The sequence below is a fragment of the Mustela putorius genome, unplaced genomic scaffold, assembly GCF_011764305.1.
Source record: "Mustela putorius furo isolate JIRA1106 unplaced genomic scaffold, ASM1176430v1.1 tig00003867_pilon_pilon_pilon, whole genome shotgun sequence".
NCBI classification, from domain to species: Eukaryota; Metazoa; Chordata; class Mammalia; order Carnivora; family Mustelidae; genus Mustela; species Mustela putorius.
The window spans coordinates 9031791-9055826 of NW_025422019.1; the positions used below are offsets into that span (position 1 = coordinate 9031791).

A 24036-nucleotide genomic window follows, 5' to 3' on the forward strand; every position below is an offset into this window, starting at 1 on the left:
TTAGCTGTTTGACTTGCAATGATGAAATTTTGACATTGACCAAAGCTTGAATATAGTATACACCCAGTTTGGCTTTGTTAACATACTGTAAACATCATTAAGAAGTTGTTTTGGTTAAAACAACCTTTTCTTTTCTTTTTTAGTTGCCTCATATGGTTGTGCAGAGAACTACTGCTTTCTTTCTAATGTCATAATTGTCACAGTTTGCTCAGTGGGAGTGCTTTTAACCAGCTCCTTTATCCCTTAATTGCCCTGGATAATTTTGGAGGCAAACTTTCTGGCAACAAAGTGATGCTCCAGGGGCACCTGGGTGGCTCAGTGGGTTAAAGCCTCTGCCTTCAGCTTGCGTCATGATCCCAGGGTCCTGGGATTGAGCCCTGGGTCAGGCCCTTTGCTCAGCAGGGGCATGGATGGTAGAAGGGGAATTGAGGAAGGCAGGGAGGCAGGTAAGGACTCAGCTTCCCTCCCTTGCCAAATAAATATTGAGATGCTAATAATAGCTAATATTTACTGTGCACTCTATCGTCAGAATCATCTCATTTAACTCCACAACCACTCCGTAAAGTTAATATTGCCATTTTCCCCACTTAATAAAAGGCAAGGAGATTGCACAAACTTGCTATATTTGCTGCAGAGATACACCCGTATTTATCTGGGTGGGGCTAGAGGAGGTTCTACATCCTTCTGATTCTGATGTTCTAGATTCAAAATTCATCTATTATCTTCAACTCCTATTTTTTTCCATAGTGAATACACTGTATAAACACATGTCCATGAGAATGTAAATGGATATTAGACCCATAGTTTTCATATTTCTTTCGTATTCTGGGATTCAACAAACATTTATTGAGAGTCTATGTTGTGCCAAACATCTTGATTTGTGCTGGGGACACATAAATGTGGCCACTGCCCTTGTGGGGTAAATGTATTGTCTGGTTTCTTTAGATCCAAACTGATTTTAGAGCTAGAAAATTTGCTAGTTTGTGCTTTTTCCATATTACATATTTTAAAGAATAATTGAGTGAAACATAAGTATCATTTTAAAAAAAATTTTATTGATTTATTTGAGTGAGAGAGCGAGAGAACACAAACAGGGAAGAGGGGGAGAGGGAGAGTGAAAAGCAGACTCCCCCACTGAATGTGGAGTCCGATGTGGGACTTGATCCCAGGATCCTGGGATCATAACTTGAGCTGAAAGCAGACACTTAACCATCTGAGCTACCCAGGTGCCCCTAAATATCATTATTTGACACTTAGAAACCCAAAACCTGAATATTTAAAGAAAAAAGTAAAGATATATAAAACTATAAAATTTCCATTTCCATTGATTTTTTTCGTGTGCTAGAGAGAAACTTGGGTTCAGAATTAGGCAGCCTGGGTTCTGCCCAAACCTGGTTCTTTTGTTAATTGGGCAAGTCCATGAACCTCTTTGGGCCTCAGTTTCCCCATATATGTTACAAGGATAACAGCTAGTCTGTGTGTCTCAGAACATTGTGAGGATCATTAAGAAAATACTTGACAAGCTGAAAGTCCTAAAAGAGGAAGCAATTGTAATTACTTGTAAAATGAACTATTGAATTATCCTGAGGTTTTGTGGTTTAAAATTTCTCCGGCTTGAGAGAGAGAGCTGAGATAATCTGAGTGAACACAAGAGAGAAAGAGCTGGCAGGTCTTGAGAGACCACTGTTTAGCCCTGAGCTCCTCACTCATGCAGTCAACCTTTGACTGTGTCCACCATCCCCATAGGACCAGGCTGAGCCCACAAAGAAGCCCCCAAACTTCATGTGGTTCAGTGACTCCACTGAAGCAACTTTTTCTATGGAACTGATCATGGAAGACAATACAAAGAAGGCTTTCTTGCCTTTTCCCATCTAAAAGTGGTCTGAAAAAAGGAAGAAAAGCGCATACAATATTAAATTTTTGGAAACTGGTTTCCTGGAAGAAATCGTAGGCTACAGTGTACTGGGAAGGCAGACAAGGCCTTTCTTAAGGCATCCACCAGGTGGCGCCAGATCCCCAACACAGTCCCCGAATCCTCTAGAGGGTCGTAAAATGACCCTTGGAAGGCACGGAAAGAAACGAAATAAATTGGCCCTTGTTTATAGGTGGGGGAACAGAGATAGGTGTAAATAGATGCACTGACAGGAGCCCAGGTTCAAAGCCATGTAACAAGCCCTGAGCAGCAGGAAAGTTCACCTAAATACTACAGCGCTGGGGGCCCAGGAAGGAAGGGGGAAGGAGTAGGTGGAGCTAGCGGGGGGCTCACTGAGTGCGGGCTGGACGCGTGGGACCAAGCAAGGTTGACAAAATGGTGTTGAGTCTGGATGATGAGGGCAGCGATTCCCTGGAGCAGCAAGGTCGGGCCCCTCCCTCCTCCGTAGTGGCAGACAATGAGGTAGGCAGAGGAAAGATTTAACCCCTACCTGAGAGGGGGCGATGTGCGGGAGAACCCGAGGCCAGGGAGCCAGGGGGAGTCTGAACTGGGGCTGGAAGGCTGGAAGGGGGTGGAACAGCCCCTCAGGAACAGCAAGGGCCCAGGTGCAGGGTGTGCTCCAGCGGGCTGTGTTTGGGGAACTGCTGAGAGGCCTGAGTGAGGAGGAGGAATGCAGGGCGGGAAAGTAAGGTTTTCAGACCTACAGAGGTTTATGAGAATTACCGATTCGTAGGATAAACCAGAAACTAAAGAGCCTGGTTACCTACAGGGTGGGTATGAACAGGGTAGTAAGATGAGGAGGGACGGGCCCTTCCCCGAGCACCTCTTTCGTGTGGCTGTGAGAACCACGGGAATGTTGTGCGAACCCTGTGCACATCCTAAATATAAATGAATAATTAAACCCAACTAGGATGTTGGGGAACCAGAGATGGAATAGAAACAGGAACAAACGAACCTAACTGCATCCCAAATGCATGTCAGAACCATATGGACATGCGTGGAAGGGAAAAAAGAGCCGTAACTTTGGAAAATTGTATTTTTATTGAACTCTGCAATGCTAATGACAACAAGAAGGCAAATACTGTCATCTAGTCAAAACATGGGTTTCAGGCACCTGAGTGGCTCAGTTGGTTAGGCCACTGCCTTCTGCTCAGGTCTTGATCCTGGAGTCCTGGGATGGAGTCCCATAACAGGCTTCCCCTGCCCTGCAGGGAGCCTGCTTCTGCCTCGCCCTCTGCTTCTTCCCCTGCTTGTGCTCTCTCTCTGTCAAATAAATAAATAAAATAAAAAACAAACAAACTAAAAAAAAAAAAAAAAACCAACAACATGGGTTTCTCACAGGAGATAGGTGAACAATTGGGCCATCCCTTCACGGATGTGCTAAAAGTGAACAAATAAACATACTGTAGATAATGAGAATGGGGTTATCACTGTAGGGGGAGGGTTACAAAGGAGTTAAAAGAAGGCCGAAACAAACTGGTGATTAGAATCAGGAGTCTCAGAATCAATTCATGTTCTTTTTTTTTTTTATATAGTATTTTTTTTTAAAGATTTTTATTTATCTATTTATTTGTCAGAGTGAGAGAGAAAGATATCATAAGTAGGCAGAGAGACAGGCGGTGGGGGGGAAGCAGGCTCCCCACTGAGCAGAGAGTCCATGCAGGGCTCAATCCCAGGACCCTGAGATCATGACCTGAGCTGAAGGCAGAGGCTTTAACTCACTGAGCCACCCTTCAATTCATGTTCTTGATAGATGTGGAGAGTGAGCTACAGAGCTATGTATGTGTGGGTTGGTAAAAATACGGAGGTGTCCCAGCTCTGTCCACCGAGAGAGCCTGGAAACAGAGACCCAGGAACAATGAACACCCAGGGATTGTCTCTGAGCATCCTTCATAAGAACATCAATAAAAGGAGTTAGGGCTAGAAATAATTGACTCCAGGGCTGAGGCTGAGAAAATATAAGATGAACCTGGAATTTTTTTTTTAAGATTTATTAATTTATTTTGAGAGAAAAAGAGTGTGCAGTGGTGGGGGAGGGCAGGGGTAGAGGAAGAGGGAGAAAGAATCTTAAGCAGACTCCACACCGAGCACGGAGCCCGATGCCGGTCTGGATCCCAGGACCCTGGCATCAGGACCTGAGCTGAAGGCAGAACCTATTTTTTAAAAAAATATATTTTATTTATTTATTTGACAGAGAGATAAAGTGAGAGAAGGAACACAGCAGGGGGAATTGGAGAGGAAGAAGCAAGCTTCCTGCTGAGCAAGATGTGCAATATGGGGTTTGATTCTAGAGCCCTGGGATTGTGACCTGGGCGGAAGTTAGATGCTTAATGGCTGAGCCACCCAGGCACCCCTACATTAGTCTTTCTTTGTAGCACTTCTCATACCCTGATTTTATACCACAAACGTAAAATCTGTTTTTTGTTGATGGTGTGTCCCCTTTGTCACAGGGCAGGCTTGGGGTAGTATCACTTGCTGGACCTGGATCCAGGCCCAGCTCTTGGATGGCCCTCAGCAACTCTCTTGTATTTTGTGTGTCTTGTGTGTATTTTGTGTGTACATCCTTGTGTGTGTATGTGTGCTTGTGTGCCATACCCCAGGCCACTCTTCCCTCCTCCACCTGGAGAGCCACTATTTTCCAGCTGTGATGGCCGAGCCTCTGTCCCCACAGCAGACAGGCATCCTGCTGAAAGCAGACTGCGGGACACCGAGCTGGGGCAGTCAAAGGCCTGGGCTCCTTAGCAGGTCATCAGGACCAGCCCCTTGGGCTAAGTAGGACTCCCCAGGGTGCTTGGCCTTATCCTGGAAGAAAAAAGGACCCCCTGGAAGGCGAGTGTGATCTTCCTGTTTTGGTGGGATGGGAGATACAAATTGTGATCTCTGAACAGTAAAAGTAATGTGACCTCCTTGTGTTCCTTAAGCAGACGAGACAGGACAATTTGGTAGCTTAAGACAGGAGGAGAAGGTGGCAGTTCTGTTGTGGGTCTGTTGTGGTTGATTCAAGAATGAAGACTCTGGTGTCCTCAGGCAGAGGCAGGCAGTGTCCCTGTCTCCCATTGCCCCTCCTGCCCAGCACGGCTGATGTCGCCAGAGTTCTGGGCGCCTGAAGACTCCCTCCCTGATTCTGCCCAGCCTCGAAGTCACACAGGCCTTGTGGGTTTTCACCAGCTTGACAGGTCCCCTGGCTCCTGGGACCCTTGGGATTCCCTTCCCTGGGAGGATGTGTGGACTTGAAGAGCTGGCCCGCAACAGGGGGCCTGGCATGCGGCAGACTCCAGGGAAAAAGGAACTGTTGTCCTCGTTTGGAAAGCCTGCCTCACACCTCACACACGACTCCCACATCACCTACTGCCTCTCCTCCTCAGGCAGCCAGCCCGGCATGCACTTGCACAGCATCTCTCCCAAGACTGCTAGGTGCGGAACGCTGTTGGCAGATTTGGCAAATACAAATGTAGGACAAGCTTGTGCCCTTGCATAGATGCCTGGGAAGTGAGTGTCCTCACCAAGGCTGGGACGCTCAGGGGCAAGGGGCGGCTTCCATGCAGAGGTGAGAGAGCAGACCCGCTCCGCACCCACCTTTCTCTGCCCTCTCCCCACCCGCCTAGCCCCCCTCCCAGCACCACACCACGTGCAGAAGGCTTTGGGGCTCTCCACATGGTAGGTGGCCTGGGGCTTGCTCCAGAAGTCTTCGTGCCAGCATTGAATTTTTGCACCAAGGAGCTTTCCAACACTGCCATCCCACTGGTGACGTCTTATCTTTCAAAAGAAAAATGATTACTTACAAATATATACATCATCCACCTTTCAATTTTATTCTCTAAAGAGTTTAACTCCTCAAATGACCGGAACGTCAATGGACACAGTGACCAGCAGGAAGCCAATGAGAGGAACTGACCTCCTGGGGGTTTTATCCTAGAATCAGGTACGAGTTGAGAGCTTTGCCCCGTAGAATCTTCATCTCCTCCAGCATCTTTTCTCCTGGCTTCTCCGTAGGTTGTGCTTGCTCTTTGATCTCTCTGTACATCAAACACCCGACAGGGACACATGAGGGCACTTGGTAGCAGCTCAGGTTGCCCACCCACACCCAGAAGCTGGCTCAGGGTCACGGGAATAGTGAAGCCTGGAGGACTTTTTTTTTTTTTTTAAAGATTTTATTTATTTATCTGTGAGAGAGAAAGGGCACGTGAGCACAAGCAGGGGGAGGGGCAGAAGGAGAGGGAGAAGCAGGCTTCCTGGTGAGCAGGGAGCCCAATGTAGGACTCGATCCCAGAACTCTGGGATCATGACCTGAGCCGAAGGCAGATGTTTAACCAATTGAGCCACCCAGGCACCCCTGGGGACTTGTTTTATGTTTTTATAGAGAATTGATATCACATATATCTATTTCAAACTATGTTTGATGATAATTTTGTTACTAGTGAAAACACTTGGCTGGTAAGTGATTCAAACCTGGCTTCTGATTTCAGCTCCATGAGCTTCTTAGTGTGGCCAAGTTCTGTAACTCAGGCTCTGCTTCCAGATGGACAGACAGTGGTAGTTCCCATCTGCCAGTGTTGTCAGGAAGGTGAAAGGAGAAATCACTCACATGATGTCTTCTAAAGGTTCAGTCAGCATTCGTTGCTGCTTCATGTTTATGAATAAGGTAGGCCTGTAACATGTCTGACTCTGACAGTGGCTCCAGAAGTGGGGGGAGTCAGGGGGCGGGTTCTGTACCTGGATCAGGTGGCTGCTGATGTGGAGCCCAGCCCTTTGCTGGGTGTGGCAAGGGGGTTTCTGGTAGAATATTCCAAATATCTGGGAAGGAACTGAGGAGCGCATTTGGTTGGAAGGACAGATGTCTTAAGACTGTGAAGTCAGCTCTATGATCTGCCTAGATAGAATACAGTATAAACTCAAGTGCTTCTGGAACGTTTTCTAAACAGGGTGAAATGTAAAGTTCTGGCAAATGCCTGGCAGTTTAGAAAAAGCAGAAATACCTGAAAATGAAGAATTAAAATGTTCCCTCGGGGCGCCTGGGTGGCTCAGTTGGGTAAGCGTCTGCCTTTGGCTGAGGTCATGATCTGGGAGTTCTGGGATGGAGCCCCACGCCAGGCTCCCTCATCAGTGGAGAGCCTGCTTCTCCGGCTGCCCCTCACCTGCTCATGTTTCTCTCTCTCTATCTCTCTCTCGCTCTCAGATAAATATACAATTAAAAAAAAAGAGAAACCAATTTTTTGAGGGATAGTGATGATGTGTTTGCTCTCCGGCCCCTGAGGGAGAGGCGAAGGGAAGCGCTCACGTTTGCCAAACACCCAGTTCACATCAAGCTACTGGCTGGCCGTCCTTGCACTGGTGTCTCATTTACTCCTCACACTTGTGAGGCCTGTGAGGGAGACTTTATTTCCTGCATGGCGCACACGAGGACACCGCAACTCAGTTTACTGAGGTGTCAGAAACTTGGCTGGAGAGCTCGTACGGCATAAATGGTGGGGCTGAGCCTCGGCCACGGGTCTCCTCTGGCTCCAGAGCCCGGGTTCCTGATGCCGGAGGAGACTCGTTCAGTTATCAATAACAAACTCACCTCTGAAATTAGATGATAAGCAAATGGAAAAATTGGGTCCAGTCCTTAAATGTTTACCTGCCAACCACACTTGAGAGACCGTAATTGTGCATCAAATAAGATAGACACACCCCTCTCTCTTTTTTAAGCCTGAGGTATTTAGGTTCAGATGACGTGACAATTCCTGTCCTTCATGGAGGACCAATTCTATCAGAAGGCTGCCTCTTCCTAAGGAAGGCATAAAGCATCCACTTACTTCTCCTTTTTGGGGTCCTTGTGGTCCAACATAGGGAATTCTGCTTCGATCATTTCCGGAGTCAACAGAACTTCTATATTCTGTTCGCAGAGCTCACTGAAAAGGAAGAACATGCTTAGCTGGAAAGGGTTTTCCTTCCCCAAATAAAGTAGAGAAATATTGTGATCATTTAGGAATTATGCAATTCTTCTGGCTTTCAGTGTTAGTTCTACCCACTTTTGTTGAGTCTATGTTAAGAGAAGCATAAGGCTGATAAACTGCTTTGACCTACAATGATAGGAATCATAACCAGAGAGTAAAAAGCAATTTTTAAAGTGGGGTTGTAGAATTCATATTCTCTGCAAGTGCATGTGGTATATTTACCAATACGGACCATATCTTGGACTGTAAAGAAAGCCTGAATGATTTCAATCTTTTTGAAATCATTCACAGTATGTTCTCTGGCCACCATGAAATTTAAATAGAAAGTGATAGTGAAGAGATCACTATCTTCTTCACTAAAAAAACCCCAAAAAACCTATAACTGCTTTAATATAATTTTAATATATTTAAGTAATATATTTCCAAATAAACTATTGGTAAAAGAAGAAATTAAAGGGCTTGAGGTGACTTTTGTCTTGTGGTCTGCTATCTGCTGGAATGGGGGTCTGCAAGCTTTTCAGTAAAGGGCTTTGTAGATCATATAGTCTCTTTTGTAACTACTCAGCTCTGCTTTTGTAGCATGAAAGGAACCCAAAGAAATAATACATGAATGTTACAATAAAACTTTATTTACAAAAATAAGTGGCAGACCAGAGTCAGCCATGGGCCATAGTTTGCTGACCCCTGGCCTGATGGTTAAAGCGTAGTTGCTGCATGTGTGGGTTCTAGCTGGAGGAAAGTAGAGAGAGAGAGACCGTGGAGGAGATACACTCACTCCTTCAGTGGTCATGGTCAGAAGTGGAATATCTCCCATCTCACATTCCCTGGGCTAGGGCCTTGCCAAATGGGTGAATTTATTGCAAGGGAGGCTGGGAAATGTCACTACTACTTTCAACAACCCTATTACTTTAGAAAAAGAGAATGGATTTTTTGATAATGGCTCAGTTAAGAGAAATGCTTCCAAGATCAACCAAGTCTTCAAAGTTTGGAATTAAAAGCAGGTGCACAGGGGCGCCTGGGTGGCTAGGTTGGTTGAGCATCTGTCTTTGGCTCAGGTTGTGATCCCAGGGTCCTGGGATCAAGCCTGCCTCTCCCTCTCCCTCTGTAGCTCCCCCTGCTTGTGCTCTCTCTCTCTCTCTCTGTCAAACAAATAAAATTTAAAAAGGGGGGGGGGCAGGAACACCATTCAGCCATGATACCCTGAAGTGGCATAGCAAGGTTCCATTACGGAAAGTACCCTTGGAAGGCATAGACACTGTTCCAGTCCCCTGTGACTGAAGACTAATGATTGCTAAGCAGCCGCATGTTGGTGCTCTGCAAAAATCAATTTCCTGTGAGTAGTTTCCTGTCTCTAAGGTAGGGATAACAGCAAGACCTCATCATGGGGAGTAAATGAGACTGCGGGCAAAGCTCTGTGCTGAAGTGCTTGGTAAATGTTGTGATTGTCATCAGCATCAGCATTATCTCCTGCAACTCTGACAACTTGCAGGAAATAGGTTCTACTATTATCATTTCAAAGATGGGGGAACTCGGTCACAATGGTTCCCACATCAGTGCCAAGTGGAGGAGGGGTCAGCTAAGCTGCGGCCTGCTGGGCACCACAGCCCTGCCAGGACATACTCCTCTGAACCTCATACAGACGGGTACCATCCGTCGAGGCTCTAGCATCCTCACCAGTGTCCTCACCAATGTCCTTGCGCAGTGGTTCCAGTAGAAGGCGCTCCCACCTTCCCCGGTTTGGAGCTTCCTATGCTCAGGTATTGCCAAGTGTCACGGCACGTGGACAAGTCTTAGCCCCGGAGAGAAACCTCAGATATTCAGGATTTCACTAATTGATGATTTACATGGACAAATGCTGAAATCAGCACAGCAACAGGAGATTCGAGGCTGTTGGATGCTCACCAGTAAAATGAAACATGAGCACCTCGGTTTGGGGTCTATAGTTTTTTATGCCTCTCCAAATCCTACTCTCTTTCAAGGACTAACCCAAGTGCATGTGACCATGAAGCCTTCCCAGCCCACTGAGCACCACCTCTGCTCTCCCCTCCCTGGAGCTCCCTCCCATCAGTGAATGTGAGGCTGCAGAGACCATCTACTCCACACCACTAACTCAGCCTGCCATCTCCTAGTTAGGGCTCTGGCTGCATGTGTTAGCCCTAAGTCATCTGGGTTGCAGACCTGGGCACCGTGTGCTCTTTTGAAATCTCTCGAAGCACCTGGTGCATTTTGGTAGAACAGACTACACTAGAAAGCAAAGGTGAGAAAGTACCGTTCAGCCGTTTCCAGTCTGTCTTCTTCTGGTAGGGCATGGAGAACGGCAGGGACATTTTCCGGAAGCATGACTAGGTTGAAGGAATCACAGCTGTGGAAGAACCGCACAGGCAGGGGAGGATAAATGCTCACATTCGCAGTCTTGGGAGCTTTACACCATGTGCTAAAGTGCTTGTACTTTCCTACTGGGAAGGACATTCCCCTTCTGTCCCTCACTCCTGAAAACCCACTTGTGTTTGCCTATGGACAAAGGCAGCGTGTGTGATCGGTACTGTTCAAACCCTAGAGCATGTGGCCAAGTAAGCCATTTTCTGGGGTTTAGGAACAGAACTTTCAAGTTAGTAGTGTCTAATATTCTTTCTTGGAGGGCACAGGGCGTACTGGGACCGTTCACTTTTCTTAATAGTTTCCCCTCAACTTTACAGTCGTCCTTAGTTGTTCCATTCCGTTTCAGACCTTCCTCCCCACCCCCAGATATATTATTTGGCATCATAGATTTAGAGCTTTCTATAAAATCCTGAGAATAGAGCACATTAAGATAATTAAAATAGGTAGAATAAATATGATTAGTTTAGAAATTGGCAGCAAACTTCTGTTTCAAGATGGTAGAACAAGCATTTGCTTTTTTTGGTCTCAACTACTTAAAAACTTCTATGTTTTAAAACTTTATTTATTGGTTTTTAATTTTTTAGAGGGAGAGAGAATGAGCCAGGAGGGGCAGAGGGAGAGCAAGAGAGGGAATCTTAAGCAGGCTCCCTGCTCAGCACAGAGCTCCCATGACCCTGACATCATGACTTGAGTGGAAATCAAGAGTCGGATGCTTGTCCAACTGAGCCACCCAGGTGCCCCCCCTTATGACGTTTAAAGGAATAAAAAATTGAACACATGACAAAGAAGAAGAGGAGAAAAAACCTACATGGATAAGAGTTTTCAACAGTTTTCTGGACTAAATTTTGGAAGCTGGGGAGAGTGTTGTCTCATGAAGAAGAGTACATAGTGACAGACAGTAGAACACATAGGAAGGAAATGGAGCTTCCCCCAGATCCTAGAAAGATTGTGAGTGGAGGTTAAGGCAGGAGGCAGATGCAGAAAACAAGGGGTTTTGGCTTGTGCACATGTATCTTTGATGGGGCACCTGGGTGGCTGAGTCAGTTAGGCATTGGCCTTTGGCTCAGGTCATGATCCCAGGGTCCTGGGATCAAGTTCCACCTCCAGCTCCCTGCTCAGCAGAGAGTCCGCTTGTCCCTGTTCCTCTGCCCCCGCCCGCCCCCCCACCCCCGGCCCCAGCTCGGGCTCTCTCTTGCTTACTCTCTCTCAAAAAAATAAAATCTTAAAAAAAAAAAGAAAGCATGTGATTGTTCTATCTATTACTTAAAAAAAGATTATATCAATAAGAGAAGGGAGGGAAAACCCCCAAATTGAAAGTAAACTGAAGCAAATATTTCACATGAATTCCATAATCATGGTGGAAGGAAAGAAAGAACAAGGAAAAAAAAGCATTAATCCAGGAAACTTATAAATACTGAATTTGACTATATAGTCATAGATTTGGTGGGATGTACAATAAACTTGGGGGAACCTGCAAACAAACCTGACCTCTATTTATCATGCTTGTTCATTAACATGGCTATAGGTGAGACGATTGTGAAACTATTTTGGACTTCTATGAAATTGATTAATGGGTAAATGCATTAGGAGCCAGGGATCTCCCAGTGGAAGAAGGGACAAGCACAGAATGGCAGAAAGCAGGCAGTAGCTTTACGGATGCAGGCTACAATTGTAAGCACCGGTGTGAATTCATCATTTCTGAAATGTGTGTATGTGTGCTTATGTGTGTGTGTGTGTCTGGCTGGTCTGCTGAGGAAGCCAAGAAACAAGCCACCCAGTAGCAATGTGTCCACCTTGTATCCAGCTTTTGGTTTTCATACCGTTCTTCCCGAAAGGGAACCTGACAAAGCATGTGGGTCCTACCTGCCAAGCCCACTGCCGCTTTAGAGTGGGGTGGTCCGGGGCATTCCTGCCCAGCAGAGGTACTAAGATGTGGAAAGCCCAGACCTCTTCCCAGAGAGCAGACTAGTCTGGGAAGAGAGCCTGGCCACAGCCACGTCTTTTTCATGAGACCAAATTAATCCAAGTTTTAAAGTCTGAGCCCGCGTTCCTCTTACTTTCGTGTGTGTGTTAATACGTTCTGAAATTGAAACGGTGGAGACGGTAGATGGTGGTCAGACACTTCGTGTTGCTTTCCTTGGTTTTAATGCTTTTGTTGGCAAAGCAGAACTCTCATGGCCATAAAATCGTTTTCAAAATTCTTCCGGACAACACTGCATGTTAATTAATTTAATTTACATAAAGGAAAATTAAAAAAATTCTCCTGGACATTTCACTCGTCTATAAAATCTGAAAGCCAGGGCACTACTGAATTAGACAATGTCTTCGGCTGCTGCTGATTTGCAAGATTTTCATGAAAGTCCTAGAGAAACTCAAAAAGTTCTCACTGAATTTATTAAAGAGCAAAGAAGCCAAGTGAGATGTTTTGATTATTATGAATGCAAAAGTCACTTGGAATAAACAAATAGTAAATAGCTCTATCATGTGGTTTGACAGCAAACAGATATTCTCAGGGGCAAAGGAAACATCTCATAAGTAATAGGTAATTTATTCAAGCCAGAGGACTGCAAGGTTGAAGTATCATTAATGGATTTGTAGGAACTTAAGAAAGAATACCATTCTTATTTTGTAACTGCTTTTAAAAATAAAAACAGGGTCTAGAAGTTTACATCCTAGAAATCTATGAGAAGGAAATGGAGAATCCTCTCTTGATTTTATCATCTCTTATGCAATTACGGTTTATCTTGAAATGAATTGGCCCAACAGAGCACTCAGGCACAGAAGTTGAAAGTAACAGCTCCTACTTGGAGCGTTTTCTTTAATTCATGTAGAATTCATGTTTAATTCATGGTTAATTGAAGCCCAAGGTAACTGCTGCTGACTGCTTTTTGAAAAGAACAGCCTCAGGAGGTTTTTCCAAGGACAAAGCGTGGGAAAAAAAGGGACATTCCCCCTCTTTAATTCTTGAGAGCTGTGCGTGCGGACAGCTGGTGGCCACTTTTGGCCATTTATTCATTTGTCAGTCTCCTGACCTTACCCCACAGCCAGCTCTGTCTGGTTTATGGGGCTGAAGCGTCCTCCCCCCACCGCCTGAGCAGGCCGGGTTGCAGACTACTGCCATCTGGTGGCAGCAGAACCACCGCAATGCTTAGTGGCTGGGGTGGGGGTGGGGGCAGCCATGGCTGTCCCAGCTTCGCAGACCAGAAAGGTATTGTTCGAAGGGCTTCAGTGATAAGTGACTCGCCCAAGGACCCAGCGCGGGGGTCTCCACTCATGAGGAACAGAGGCAGTCTCCAAGGCCCTCCAACGTGTTCATTCTCTCTACTGTGCCACTATCTTCCCTGATTCTAGAGCTTTCAGATTTTAACTGTGCTCAAGTGAAGAACAAAGATGCTGAGCTTCTTCTAGGTGGCTCCAGGAGGGATGAAGCATGGATGAACTCACAGAAAGGGAACTCCTGTTTTTTGAGCTCCTGCCAAACACCCCAGGCGGGGCACTTTTTGCTTGTCTCCTGTTAAATCTCCAGGCGGAGGACGGTAGCTGAGAAGCAGTGAGGAAATAATCCCAAAGCGACGGCCCCTGGCAGCGCCTAGGGAAGGGAGGCTGAATGTTGCTTAATTCAGGAGGAGCTTTTCTCTGACAATGAGGGAAGAAGTAAAATTCAGTGTTCTCAAGTCACAAATGTGCTTTCAGCGATGCCCCTCAAATTCCCCCGAGGGTGGGGGTCAGGGATAGATGGTAGTGTATACAGGGTCACGCACGGGACACCCAGTGAGCTCTTTCATTCCTACTAAAATGAAAATGTCCATCCCCTTGTTTTAATGGCCAAGAGGACTGGGAGAAGAGGCCGAGGAGTGGGGCTGATGTCACATAGCTCCTGCAGGACTGGGCACTCTGGGGAGAGAGGGGCTTGAGTTCCTGCCTCAGAGGAGCCAGGAGATGCTGGTGGGAGTGGGGGTGCCTGCTGATCCCATAGGAGCAGAGCTCACGTACTTGGGGTGCGCCTCATTTTGGATCAAAGGACTTGAAGGAAAGGTGACTGCCGATGGCCACTGTTTTGGATACGAGTCACCTGTTTAAGTATGTTGGTAAGGACAACAGACCAAAGAAGCAGATTTAGAGGCTTGGGAGTGGGTTACTGACTGGCCAGAGTCCTAAAGAAAAGGCCTCAGACTCCTTGTTTGAGATCTGAGGGCTCTGAAGAGGAGCTAAATGAGAAACTAGCAAAAATGTGTTTACTCTAGATTCTTTCTTTCTTTGCTCCAACAATATGCTCATTGGTCTGTTCTGTTTCTTCCCCTGAGCTCCATCTGTGTATGATGGTAGCTGGGGCCTCCCAGGAACGGTAGGCTGAGGCGGAGAGAGCAGGAACCCCCCTGAAGTTGTATATGGAGGGCACAGAAGGCTAATTTTGGCAATTCAAGAACATTAAAAATTGACCATGACTATTTCAGCTGAATTCTATGGATTGGTGGTTTACTGAAACAGGGATGATCAGCCACTTGTGACATTCATTCTTTTAAGAAGTAGATCTCAATGAAAAGAATTCAGAATGTGTGAGTCTGCAATGCATTATCGTGTTTCTCCACCTAGTGAACTTCCCTAAAACCCTAAAAGTAGGATTTGAGACCATATTGGCAGTTAACTTTGAGGATCACAGCCTCTGTAATCTGTGGTGCCAAGAGACCTCCAGGAGATAAATAGATGAGCTGTGGCTTACCTCTGGGCTGTCTCTGTCTTCGAGGTTTCGGGCAGGGAGGAGAGAGCCAGGGGCTGGAACTTCTTCCAATGCATTATCCCAGGAATAATGTCCTGTAGAAAAAGCCGGGCACAGGGTCCCACATGTAAGGGAACTGTTTGGCGCGGTCAAGTCTAGGAAGAACTTTTGTTTCATTCAATGGGCTTTTTGGCTCAGTCAAAGCTGAGCTCCAAAATGTATACCTTCCTTAAGTTCCACTGCTCTTCTGAGGCTTAAAGACGACTTCCCTAGCAGAAGACATTAAGCAATGGGAACTAAAGTAGGGATGAAGGAGAGATTTTCCTCCCCCTGATTCATCAGGCACACAAAGAAACGGGGCCTGGTGATGGAAAACATATCAGGCCTTACAATCTGTTTTGTGAACGACATGCTAGAGTGATATTCAAAGCGACGTTCGCTCATCAGATGGTATTCCTGGCAGGGCCCAGTGCCTGCAAATGCACAGACATGCGAGGGAGGGCGCTGTCAGGGGACCACCAGCTGGGCGGCGCTTGGGGGGGCGGTGCACCGCCAGACAGGAACTGGTGGGAAGTGAGTCTGGAAAGACAGGCAGGGCACAAAGGACCTGTGGGCCAAGCTGATGGTTTGGAGCAGCTCCATCGGGCCGCGGGAACGACTGAGGGTTTTTAAACTGGAAAATGACGAGACCTGCTTTGTGTCAAGGGAGAGCTTTGGGGTGGGGGGCACTGCACAGTGGGGTGAAGCAGGAGATTCGCCTGCTGTGGAGGGCAGATGGGGGATCCAGTGATGGGTGGAAATGGGGAATGAAAGAGAGGGAGGGGCCCCAGGGATGTGGGTCACGGCACAAGAACATGTAGTTCAGAAAGGCGAGTGGGTAGCCGAGGAAGAGGAGGCAGAATGAGGTGTGGTCAGCAGAAGCAGGGCAGAGAGAATGAGCTGTTAGGGACTTGGTGAGCTTGCAGGGCCTGAGGGCCACCCCTAAGAGAGGTCTGGCCGTTCAGGTCAGGCCAGTCATCTAAAGGGAGAAGGAATTCCCTGGAACCTCTCCCAGACTGTGCATTGGCCCCATCACCAGCTTGTCCATTCTGATGTTACGCTTGTTGGAGCCGAAGAAAGAGGAGATGAGACCGTGGGGTTTCACCTGGCGCGTGACCATTTTTTTTATGTGGTGGGAACAGGACTAAAATGAGTATCAGGCACAGCTTTCAAGGGCAAAAGAAAAGAAGAAGGTTGAAAGAAGGGCCACGTGTTGCCTGTACAGGGGATACGGACAGGACAAGAGCAGAGCCGAGGCTGGTGGTATGAAAGGGTACCATTCTTGTTCTGTGACTGTGGCTGCAGACCTTCCCCCAACTCCAGCTGTGCCCACCCATGCTTGTCCGCCCGCTCCTCCCCATAGCCCAGGGCCAGCTCTGCCATTACCGTGTGATGGAGAAATTGCTTTTGGGTGAGAGGAATGCTGGAGCCCCTGTGGGACTCCCTGACGAACTTGTACTTGGGGTGAGGGCACAGATGGTAATCTATCAAGGTTTCTGCATAGGTCAGAGGGTGCTTCACAGCAAATAGTCCTGGGTTGGGATTCTGTAGGAGAGAGAGAGAGAGAGCGCGAGAAAATCTCTTTTGTTTACAGGTTTCTAAGCCCAGCCAAGCCAGGCAGGCGGCAGCAAATGTTGTCCGTGGCTCCCGCTAGCACTAACACTCTGGGTCCCTGTCAGCTCGTCTGGGAAAGAGCTGCAGCTGAAGAGAGCGTTTTTCAAACTGGACAGTAGTCATGGTCGTTCATAAATGTCACTCCTGCTTTAAGAGTCTCAGCGCATGCCACATGGATTTACGAAGTTCTCATGGAAACAAATACTGCAGAAGCGAGGGCTTAAAACCGTTTAAAGTTCTGTATTTATTTCTACATTTGATGAATTAGGGGACTTTATTAACTAAGCAAACTAGTTTTAAAAAGCAAAGAAGCTTCTGGTTTTGGAAAACAAAAATAGCTTCTTAAAAACTACAGACAAGACGAAGAAGAGGGTGACATTTGATGATCAGGAAATGTCAACATTTAATGTTGTTTGGGTAATGTTTTTAATTCAGGAAGGCTCCATTTGGATGCAGTATCTGGTTTTATGGGAGAGCCTGTTTTATCCTAATTTCCCAACAGAACTGATGGAGACCCAGAGCGACTACATCAAATTTGAAAATAGAGAGTCTTTTAATGTCCCTTCTGGGGTTAGTCCAGCAAACCCCACTCCTGTCCCACACAGACCCACTAAGTTGGCATTTTGTTCTTTTTGTTCATTTGTATAATTTTTAAAGGCCTTTTTTTTTTTTTTTTTTAAAGCAAAGCAAAACAAAACAAAACAAAACAACAAAACTCCACATTGGGGCCCTAGGGGAACCAGGCAGGGGGAGGTCTGAGAACATACAGGAAGGTGGGTGAGGAGGAAGGAGGGCAGGGAGGGTGTGGTGGGGGGGGCGGGGGGAGGGGACATTTCCCATTCCAGTGTATTACAGAAGGAGAACCCAAGGACAGAAGACAGAGGGAGCCCTCCCCACCCTCCCTGGGAAGACCAGGTCCTCTACATAATTATAGCAGAGAGACCCCAGAAGTAGAGCAAGGAGACCTTTGGCCTCCCCCAGCCAGGAAGTGGGGGAGACTGGCAGGACTGAAGAAGGGAAAAAGGAGCACAGCTCCACTTCCTGGGAAAGCTTAGTGACTGGCATGTAATGTATCTGATAATTGCTGACTCCCACTGCCAGGAGTCACCACCCCCACCTTATCCCAAGATATGAAAGGCCAATCAGGAAGGTGCCTAGGAAGGGAACTGGGGCAGGAGCGCCTGAGACTCCAGCTGGAGAGAGTCACTGTGAGACCAGGAGACAGTGTGATGGGGGAGGGGCTGGCTGCACCCTAGTCTGGTGGTGATAGGGGTAAGAGGCACAACAGCAGTGAGGGGGAGTGAGCTGTGTGGCTTGCAGGAGTGTTTCCTATGTAGAGGGTATAAGGGTGCTGTGTGACCAGCTCTCTCGCTCTGTCTTGGGCCAAGTATATCGATGAAATATTTTTGGAAATGACAGTATTACTGTTTTTAGTAGCTGTCATACCTTGGATTCCCCTGGGTGGCCATGGCTGCCAGAGTAAGTGGTCTGAGTGGTCATCCCATAAGGTTTTTAATTTTTCTCAAACTAATGCATGCATGTGGTAGTGACTCACTCAGGCTGGAAGGATCTGGAAAGATGAAAAGCAATGGGGCTCCTCCCTCTTATCCCCAGGTGCATATCCCAGAGGTTGTTTCTTTCCATTATTTCTGAGTTTAGTGTCTCTGATGGTCACTACTCTAAACATGATGCTTATTCTTCCATTTCTCTATTTTCAACCTCAGACAGACGGTATCCATTGACTCATTCCTATGCAAGGTAAGGATTTAGTTCATGTACACAAATGCTCCTTCCAAACTTCCTCCTTCCAGTTTTGAAAATCACACCATTTTTAGTTCTGCTGTGAGTTATCTTTGGGACTTGAAATAATGCACTACTACCCCTATTTCTTGCTTCATCATCTTTAGTTGAGTGTTTCAACTCCTCCCCATCATATGAAATGAAAACATGACCATTCCCAGGCTTTCTTGTACCTTTCCACCCTCTTCCACAACTTTGCTTTTGTGTTAGGGAGATTGTTAACATTCGCATTCTGGAACCACAACCAAGACCTCATGCCTTGTTCATAAGTTGTCTTTGAGAGTTGGAAACTAGTCAACGGGTTTTACTTTGTCTTAACTGTGTAAATATGCTTCTTTACCAGGCCAAGCAGCAGCTCAGATTAGTTTTTTGTGAAGGTTCAATATCGGGGCACTCATGGAGAAGTGTTTTAGTAGCAAGGCTAAATGGATTCTATTTTTTTCTTTTATTTACCATTTACCCTTTTTTGTTTGTTTGTTTGTTTAGAGGGGTGGTGGAACAGAGGGAGAGGGAGAGAGAGAATCTTAAGCAGGTTTCATGCTGGGCCAGCATGGGGCTCAATCTCACAACCCTGAGATCATGACCTGAGCTGAAATCAAGAGTTGGAGGCTTAACCAACTGAGCCACCCAGGCACTCCTATGATAAACTCTTAAAAATCATACCAAATTTTAGTTTGGTTTAGATTGGTTTCCTATTCGGAACACATACCGATTTTTAGTTGATTTTCTCCCCCTAGAGTTTATAATGGCTTTTTCTTTTGCTTGGATGATGAACCTTTATAAAATCCTTGAATATTTCCATCCTCTCAACTGCACTATTAGTGTGTGGAGTCTACCTTCCCTCCAAATCTCTCTCCCAGAGCTCTTTACCTTCCCTCCTCCAGGCTGAATGCACGAATATCATTCCAAGACTTCGCTATAATGCTTTTCCAGTTCTGACTGGTATTTCTCTCCCTTTGTTTTTTTTTTCTTTTCTTAGGATTTCCAAATTCCTCCTTTTCTATATATACAATAATTTTGTTTGTGAATATAGTTTTTCTTCTTCCTCTCAAATATATATTTTTTCTTACCTTGTTACACTGACTATAGTTACAATCTTAATAGAATTAGTAAGAACAGACATCCTTGCCTTATTCCTGATTTTAGGGGAAAGCATTCAGTCGATTACCATTCAGTATGATGTCAGCTCCAGGTTTGTTTGTATTTTATTTATTGTAAATAAATTTATTGCAAACTAAAAATATGGAATGCTTCAAGAATTTGTGTGTCACCCTTGTGCAGGGGCCATGCTAATTATCTCTGTATCATTCCACTTTAAGTATATGTGCTGCTGAAGTGAGGACAGCTCCAGGTTTTTAATAGATGCTCTTTATCATGTAGAGAAAATTCTCTTCTGTACCTTAACTGCTGACAGCATTTATCAGGAATGACAGATTACTTCTCTTACCTTTTGAGATGATCATATAGTTTTCCTTTTTTAGTCTGTTAATATGGTGAGGTACACTGAATTTTGAGTGTTAAACTAATCTCATGCTCCTGGCATGGATTCCTATTTTTTCCTGATACATTATTCTTTTTTGTATGATGAATATGGTAAATATGATTAATAGGATTTGTTAATATCTATCTATCTACCTATCTATCTATCTACCTCTCTGTCTATCTCTATGCTCATGAATCATGAAGGATACTGGTCTATCCTTTTCTTTTCCTGTAATGTCTCTGTCTGGCTTTGGCATCAGAGTGACTTCTGATAATACTGACTTCTAGAATGAGTTGGTAAGTAATCTCTTTCATCTTCTGGAAGAGTTTTTGTGGATTTGGTGTTATTTCTTCCTTAAAAAGATTGCATAATTCCCCAGTAAAGGCATCTGCACCTGGAGTTTTCTTTGTGGAATTTTTTAAACCACAAATTCAATTTTAAAACAGATATGGAGATAGTAGAGTCATCTACCTCTTCTTGAATTTGTGCCTTTTAAAAGTTTAAAAGTTTGTGCCTTTTAAGGAATTTGTCCATTTAACTTGTTGAACGTACTTGAATATTAATTTATTATCTTTTTGATATTTGTAGACTCTGCAGTGATGATAACTCTTTCCTGGTATTTGTAATTCATGTCTTTTACCTTTTTTTTTTTTTTTTAAGATTTTTATTTATTTATTTCACAGACCGAGATCACAAGTAGGCAGGGAGGCAGGCAGAAAGAGAGACTGAAGGAAGCAGGCTCCCCACTGAGCAGAGAGCTTGATTCCCTAACCCAATGAGCCACCCAGGTGCCCCTGTCTTTTACCTTTTATCCCCCAACCAGTTACATCAGGTTTATTCATTTTATTGATTTTTTCTCAAAGAAACAGTTTTTCTTTATTGTTTTTCTTTTCTTTTTCATTGGTTTCAATCTAATCTTTATTGTTTCTCTTCCCTGCTTAGTTTGGGTTTCATCTACTCTTCTTTTTGAGTTTAAAGGGATAGCCAAGGACATTAAGTCCCATCCTTACTTTCAAATATAGGTGTATAGCATTATAAATTTCCCATTAAATTTTTTGTGCTTTCATTTCCATTAAGTTAAAAATACCTTCCAATTTTTCTTTTGATTTCTTCTTTGGACTAGACTTTGACTTTCTTCTTTGGCTGTTTTATTTATTTATTTATTTATTTATTTATTTATTTTCTTCAAGATTTTATTTATTTATTTGAGAGAGAGACAGTGAGAGAGAGCATGAGCAAGGAGAAGGTCAGAGGGAGAAGCAGACTTCCCATGGAGCTGGGAGCCCGATGTCGGACTCGATCCCTAGACTCAGGGATCATGACCTGAGCCGAAGGCAGTCGTCCAACCAACTGAGCCACCCAGGCATCCCCTTTGGCTGTTTTAAAGTATTTAATTCAGCTTCCAAATTGGGGGGGGGGGGGTTCTAGATATCTTTATGCTATTCATTTCTGATTAAATTTCTTCAAAGCCAGAAAAAAATTACTTCATATGATCTGAATATTTTCAATTTTATTGAGCCTTGTTTTATGGCCCCAAATATGGTCTATCTTGGCAAAGCTGTGCATACTTAAAGAGAATCTGCATTCTGCGAGCACCTGGGTGGCTCAGGGGGTTGGGTATCTGTCTACGGCTCAGGTCATGATCTCAGGATCCTGGGATCAAGACCTGTCTAGGGTTCCCCTGCTCAGCGGGGAGTCTACATCTCCATCCCCCTCTGCTGCTCCCCCTGCTTTTCTCTCTCTCTCTCTCTCTCTCTCTCTCTCTCGCAAATAAGTAAATAGAAACTAAAAAAAAAAAAAAAAAAGAATCTGCATTCTGTTGGTTTTGGGTAGAGTGTTCTAGCAATGCCAATTAGGTCAAGATGATTGATAATGGTATTTAAAACTTTTATATCCTTACTCTTTTCTATTTACTTGTTCTATCAATTATTGAGGGAGAGGTATTGAAATCAACTATTATTGTGGATTTTTGTGTGGTTTTTTTTTTCCTTTGCAGTTCAATTAATTTTTGTTTCATGTATTTTGAAACTATTAGGTGGATAAATTAGGTGGATTATTAGGTGGAATTGTTGTGTCCCTTTGATGAACTGCCCCTAACCTTAGGTTCTTAACCTTAGCCATGCTCTCAGTGTTTGTGGAATTAATAAATAACTGCTGATATTTTCCAAGGAAGTATGAGTGTGACTGGAAAATTCCTGTAACTCCTCTAGACCTGTTTCCTCACTTTTAGAATGGGGAGGGGATGGTAATGGTGAATCTAGGGGATTCACAAGAGATTGAAGAATGTTTTTCAAACCTTGCTGTGGGGAACCCCACAGTTTTGCAGGGACACCCTCCTCAGGACAACCCCCTACTCACTGCTATTCCCAGCCAGTAAGCAAGACTCTAGGTGTATTACATATTGACTTTCTATGTCAAGTTTCAGCTGATTCGAGGGCTCTGGCACTACATCAAGTTTGAAAAGCCTTGAGTTAAACATCCGGTGAGGTTATCCCAGCTCCAAGACTCTGAGTCTTTGAGGACCATTCCCTTAGCCAAGGAGAATCTATGAAAAAACGCCCCACAATGACCAAAGCCAACATCACAGATCTCAGGAGGAAAGCAGCACAATTCAGAGGAAGAGCCCCTGAGCCAGTCAACCAGGAAACAGGCAGCTTTCTTTCTACTAGCTCGGAGCTCTCCCACTGACCGGCCAAGAGACCTTGGGCATGACTATCAGCATCTCTGCCCACATTACAGATACAGATTCTTATTTGGAGATTCTCAAAAGGAGACTTTCTCAACCAGTATCTAAGGTTCTTAATTGTGTGTATGTGTGTGTGTGTGTCTTCAGTAACATGGCAAGATACAAAGTCAATGTACAGAAATCAGTGGCTTTCTTATACACTAACAATGAAAATACAGAAAGGGAAATTAGAGAATCGATTCCATTTACTATTACACCAAGAACCATAAGATACCTGGGAATAAACCTAACCAAAGAGGTAAAGGAACTGTAATTGAGGAACTACAGAACACTCATGAAAGAAATTGAAGAAGACACAAAAAGATGGAAGGCCATTCCATGCTCTTGGATTGGAAGAATAAACATTGTTAAAATGTCTATACTGCCTAGAGCAATCTATACTTTTAATGCCATTCCGATCAAAATTCTACCGGTGTTTTTCAAAGAGCTGGAGCAAATAATCCTAAAATTTGTATGGAATCAGAAGAGACCCCAAATCGCTAAGGAAATGTTGAAAAACAAAAATAAAACTGGGGGTATCACATTACCTGATTTCAAGCTTTACTACAAAGCCGTAATTACCAAGACAGCATGATACTGGCATAAAAACAGAGACATAGACCAGTGGAACAGAGTAGAGAGCCCAGATATGGACCCTCAACTCTATGGTCAATTAATCTTTGACAAAACAGGAAAAAAAAATACAGTGGAAAAAAGACAGTCTCTTCAATAAATGGTGCTGGGAAAACTGGACAGCTATATGCAGAAGAATGAAGCTCGACCATTCTCTTACACCGTACACAAAGATAATCTCAAAATGGATAAAAGACCTCAACGTGAGACAGGAATCCATCAGAATCCTAGAGGAGAACATAGGCAGCAACCTCTTCGATATCAGCCACAGCAACTTCTTTCAAGATATGTCTCCAAAGGCAAAGGAAACAAAAGCGAGGATGAACTTTTGGGACTTCATCAAGATCAAAAGCTTCTGCACAGCAAAGGAAACCGTCAACAAAACAAAGAGGCAACCCACGGAATGGGAGAAGATATTTGCAAATGACAGTACAGACAAAAGGTTGATATCCAGGATCTATAAAGAACTCCTGAAACTCAACACACACAAAACAGACAATCATATAAAAAAATGGGCAGAAGATAGGAACAGACACTTCTCCAATCAAGACATACAAATGGCTATGAGACACATGAGAAAATGTTCATCATCACTAGCCATCAGGGAGATTCAAATTAAAACCACATTGGGATACCACCTTACACCAGTTAGAATGGCTAAAATTAGCAAGACAGGAAACAACATGTGTTGGAGAGGATGTGGAGAAAGGGGAACCCTCTTGCACTGTTGGTGGGAATGCAAGTTGGTGCAGCCACTTTGGAAAACAGTGTGGAGAT

The 24036-nt window shown here is 44.8% G+C and overlaps 1 protein-coding gene and 1 non-coding gene across 7 annotated transcripts in view; both read right to left on the reverse strand.

Moving 5' to 3' along the window:
• Positions 1-2955: 2955 nt before the first annotated feature.
• CFAP221 (cilia and flagella associated protein 221) overlaps positions 2956-24036 on the reverse strand; it is an 87424-nt gene continuing 66343 nt past the window's right edge. For 3 of the 6 annotated variants that reach the window (XM_045066502.1, XM_045066506.1, XM_045066507.1), the window contains 5 exons: positions 16391-16549; positions 14969-15060; positions 10139-10231; positions 7729-7824; positions 5723-5949 (listed from right to left, as the gene is read on the reverse strand). In XM_045066502.1, coding sequence (XP_044922437.1) covers positions 5841-5949; positions 7729-7824; positions 10139-10231; positions 14969-15060; positions 16391-16549 — 549 coding nt within the window. In that variant the 3' untranslated portion in view covers positions 5723-5840. Of the gene's footprint in view, positions 3197-5537; positions 5690-5722; positions 5950-7728; positions 7825-10138; positions 10232-14968; positions 15061-16390; positions 16550-24036 lie in introns of those variants that run through there. The other 3 variants (XM_045066503.1, XM_045066504.1, XM_045066505.1) reach the window with 3 other exon arrangements.
• LOC123387957 lies at positions 19655-19761 on the reverse strand. Its single transcript, XR_006602446.1, has one exon. It is a non-coding gene; the product is annotated as a U6 spliceosomal RNA (small nuclear RNA).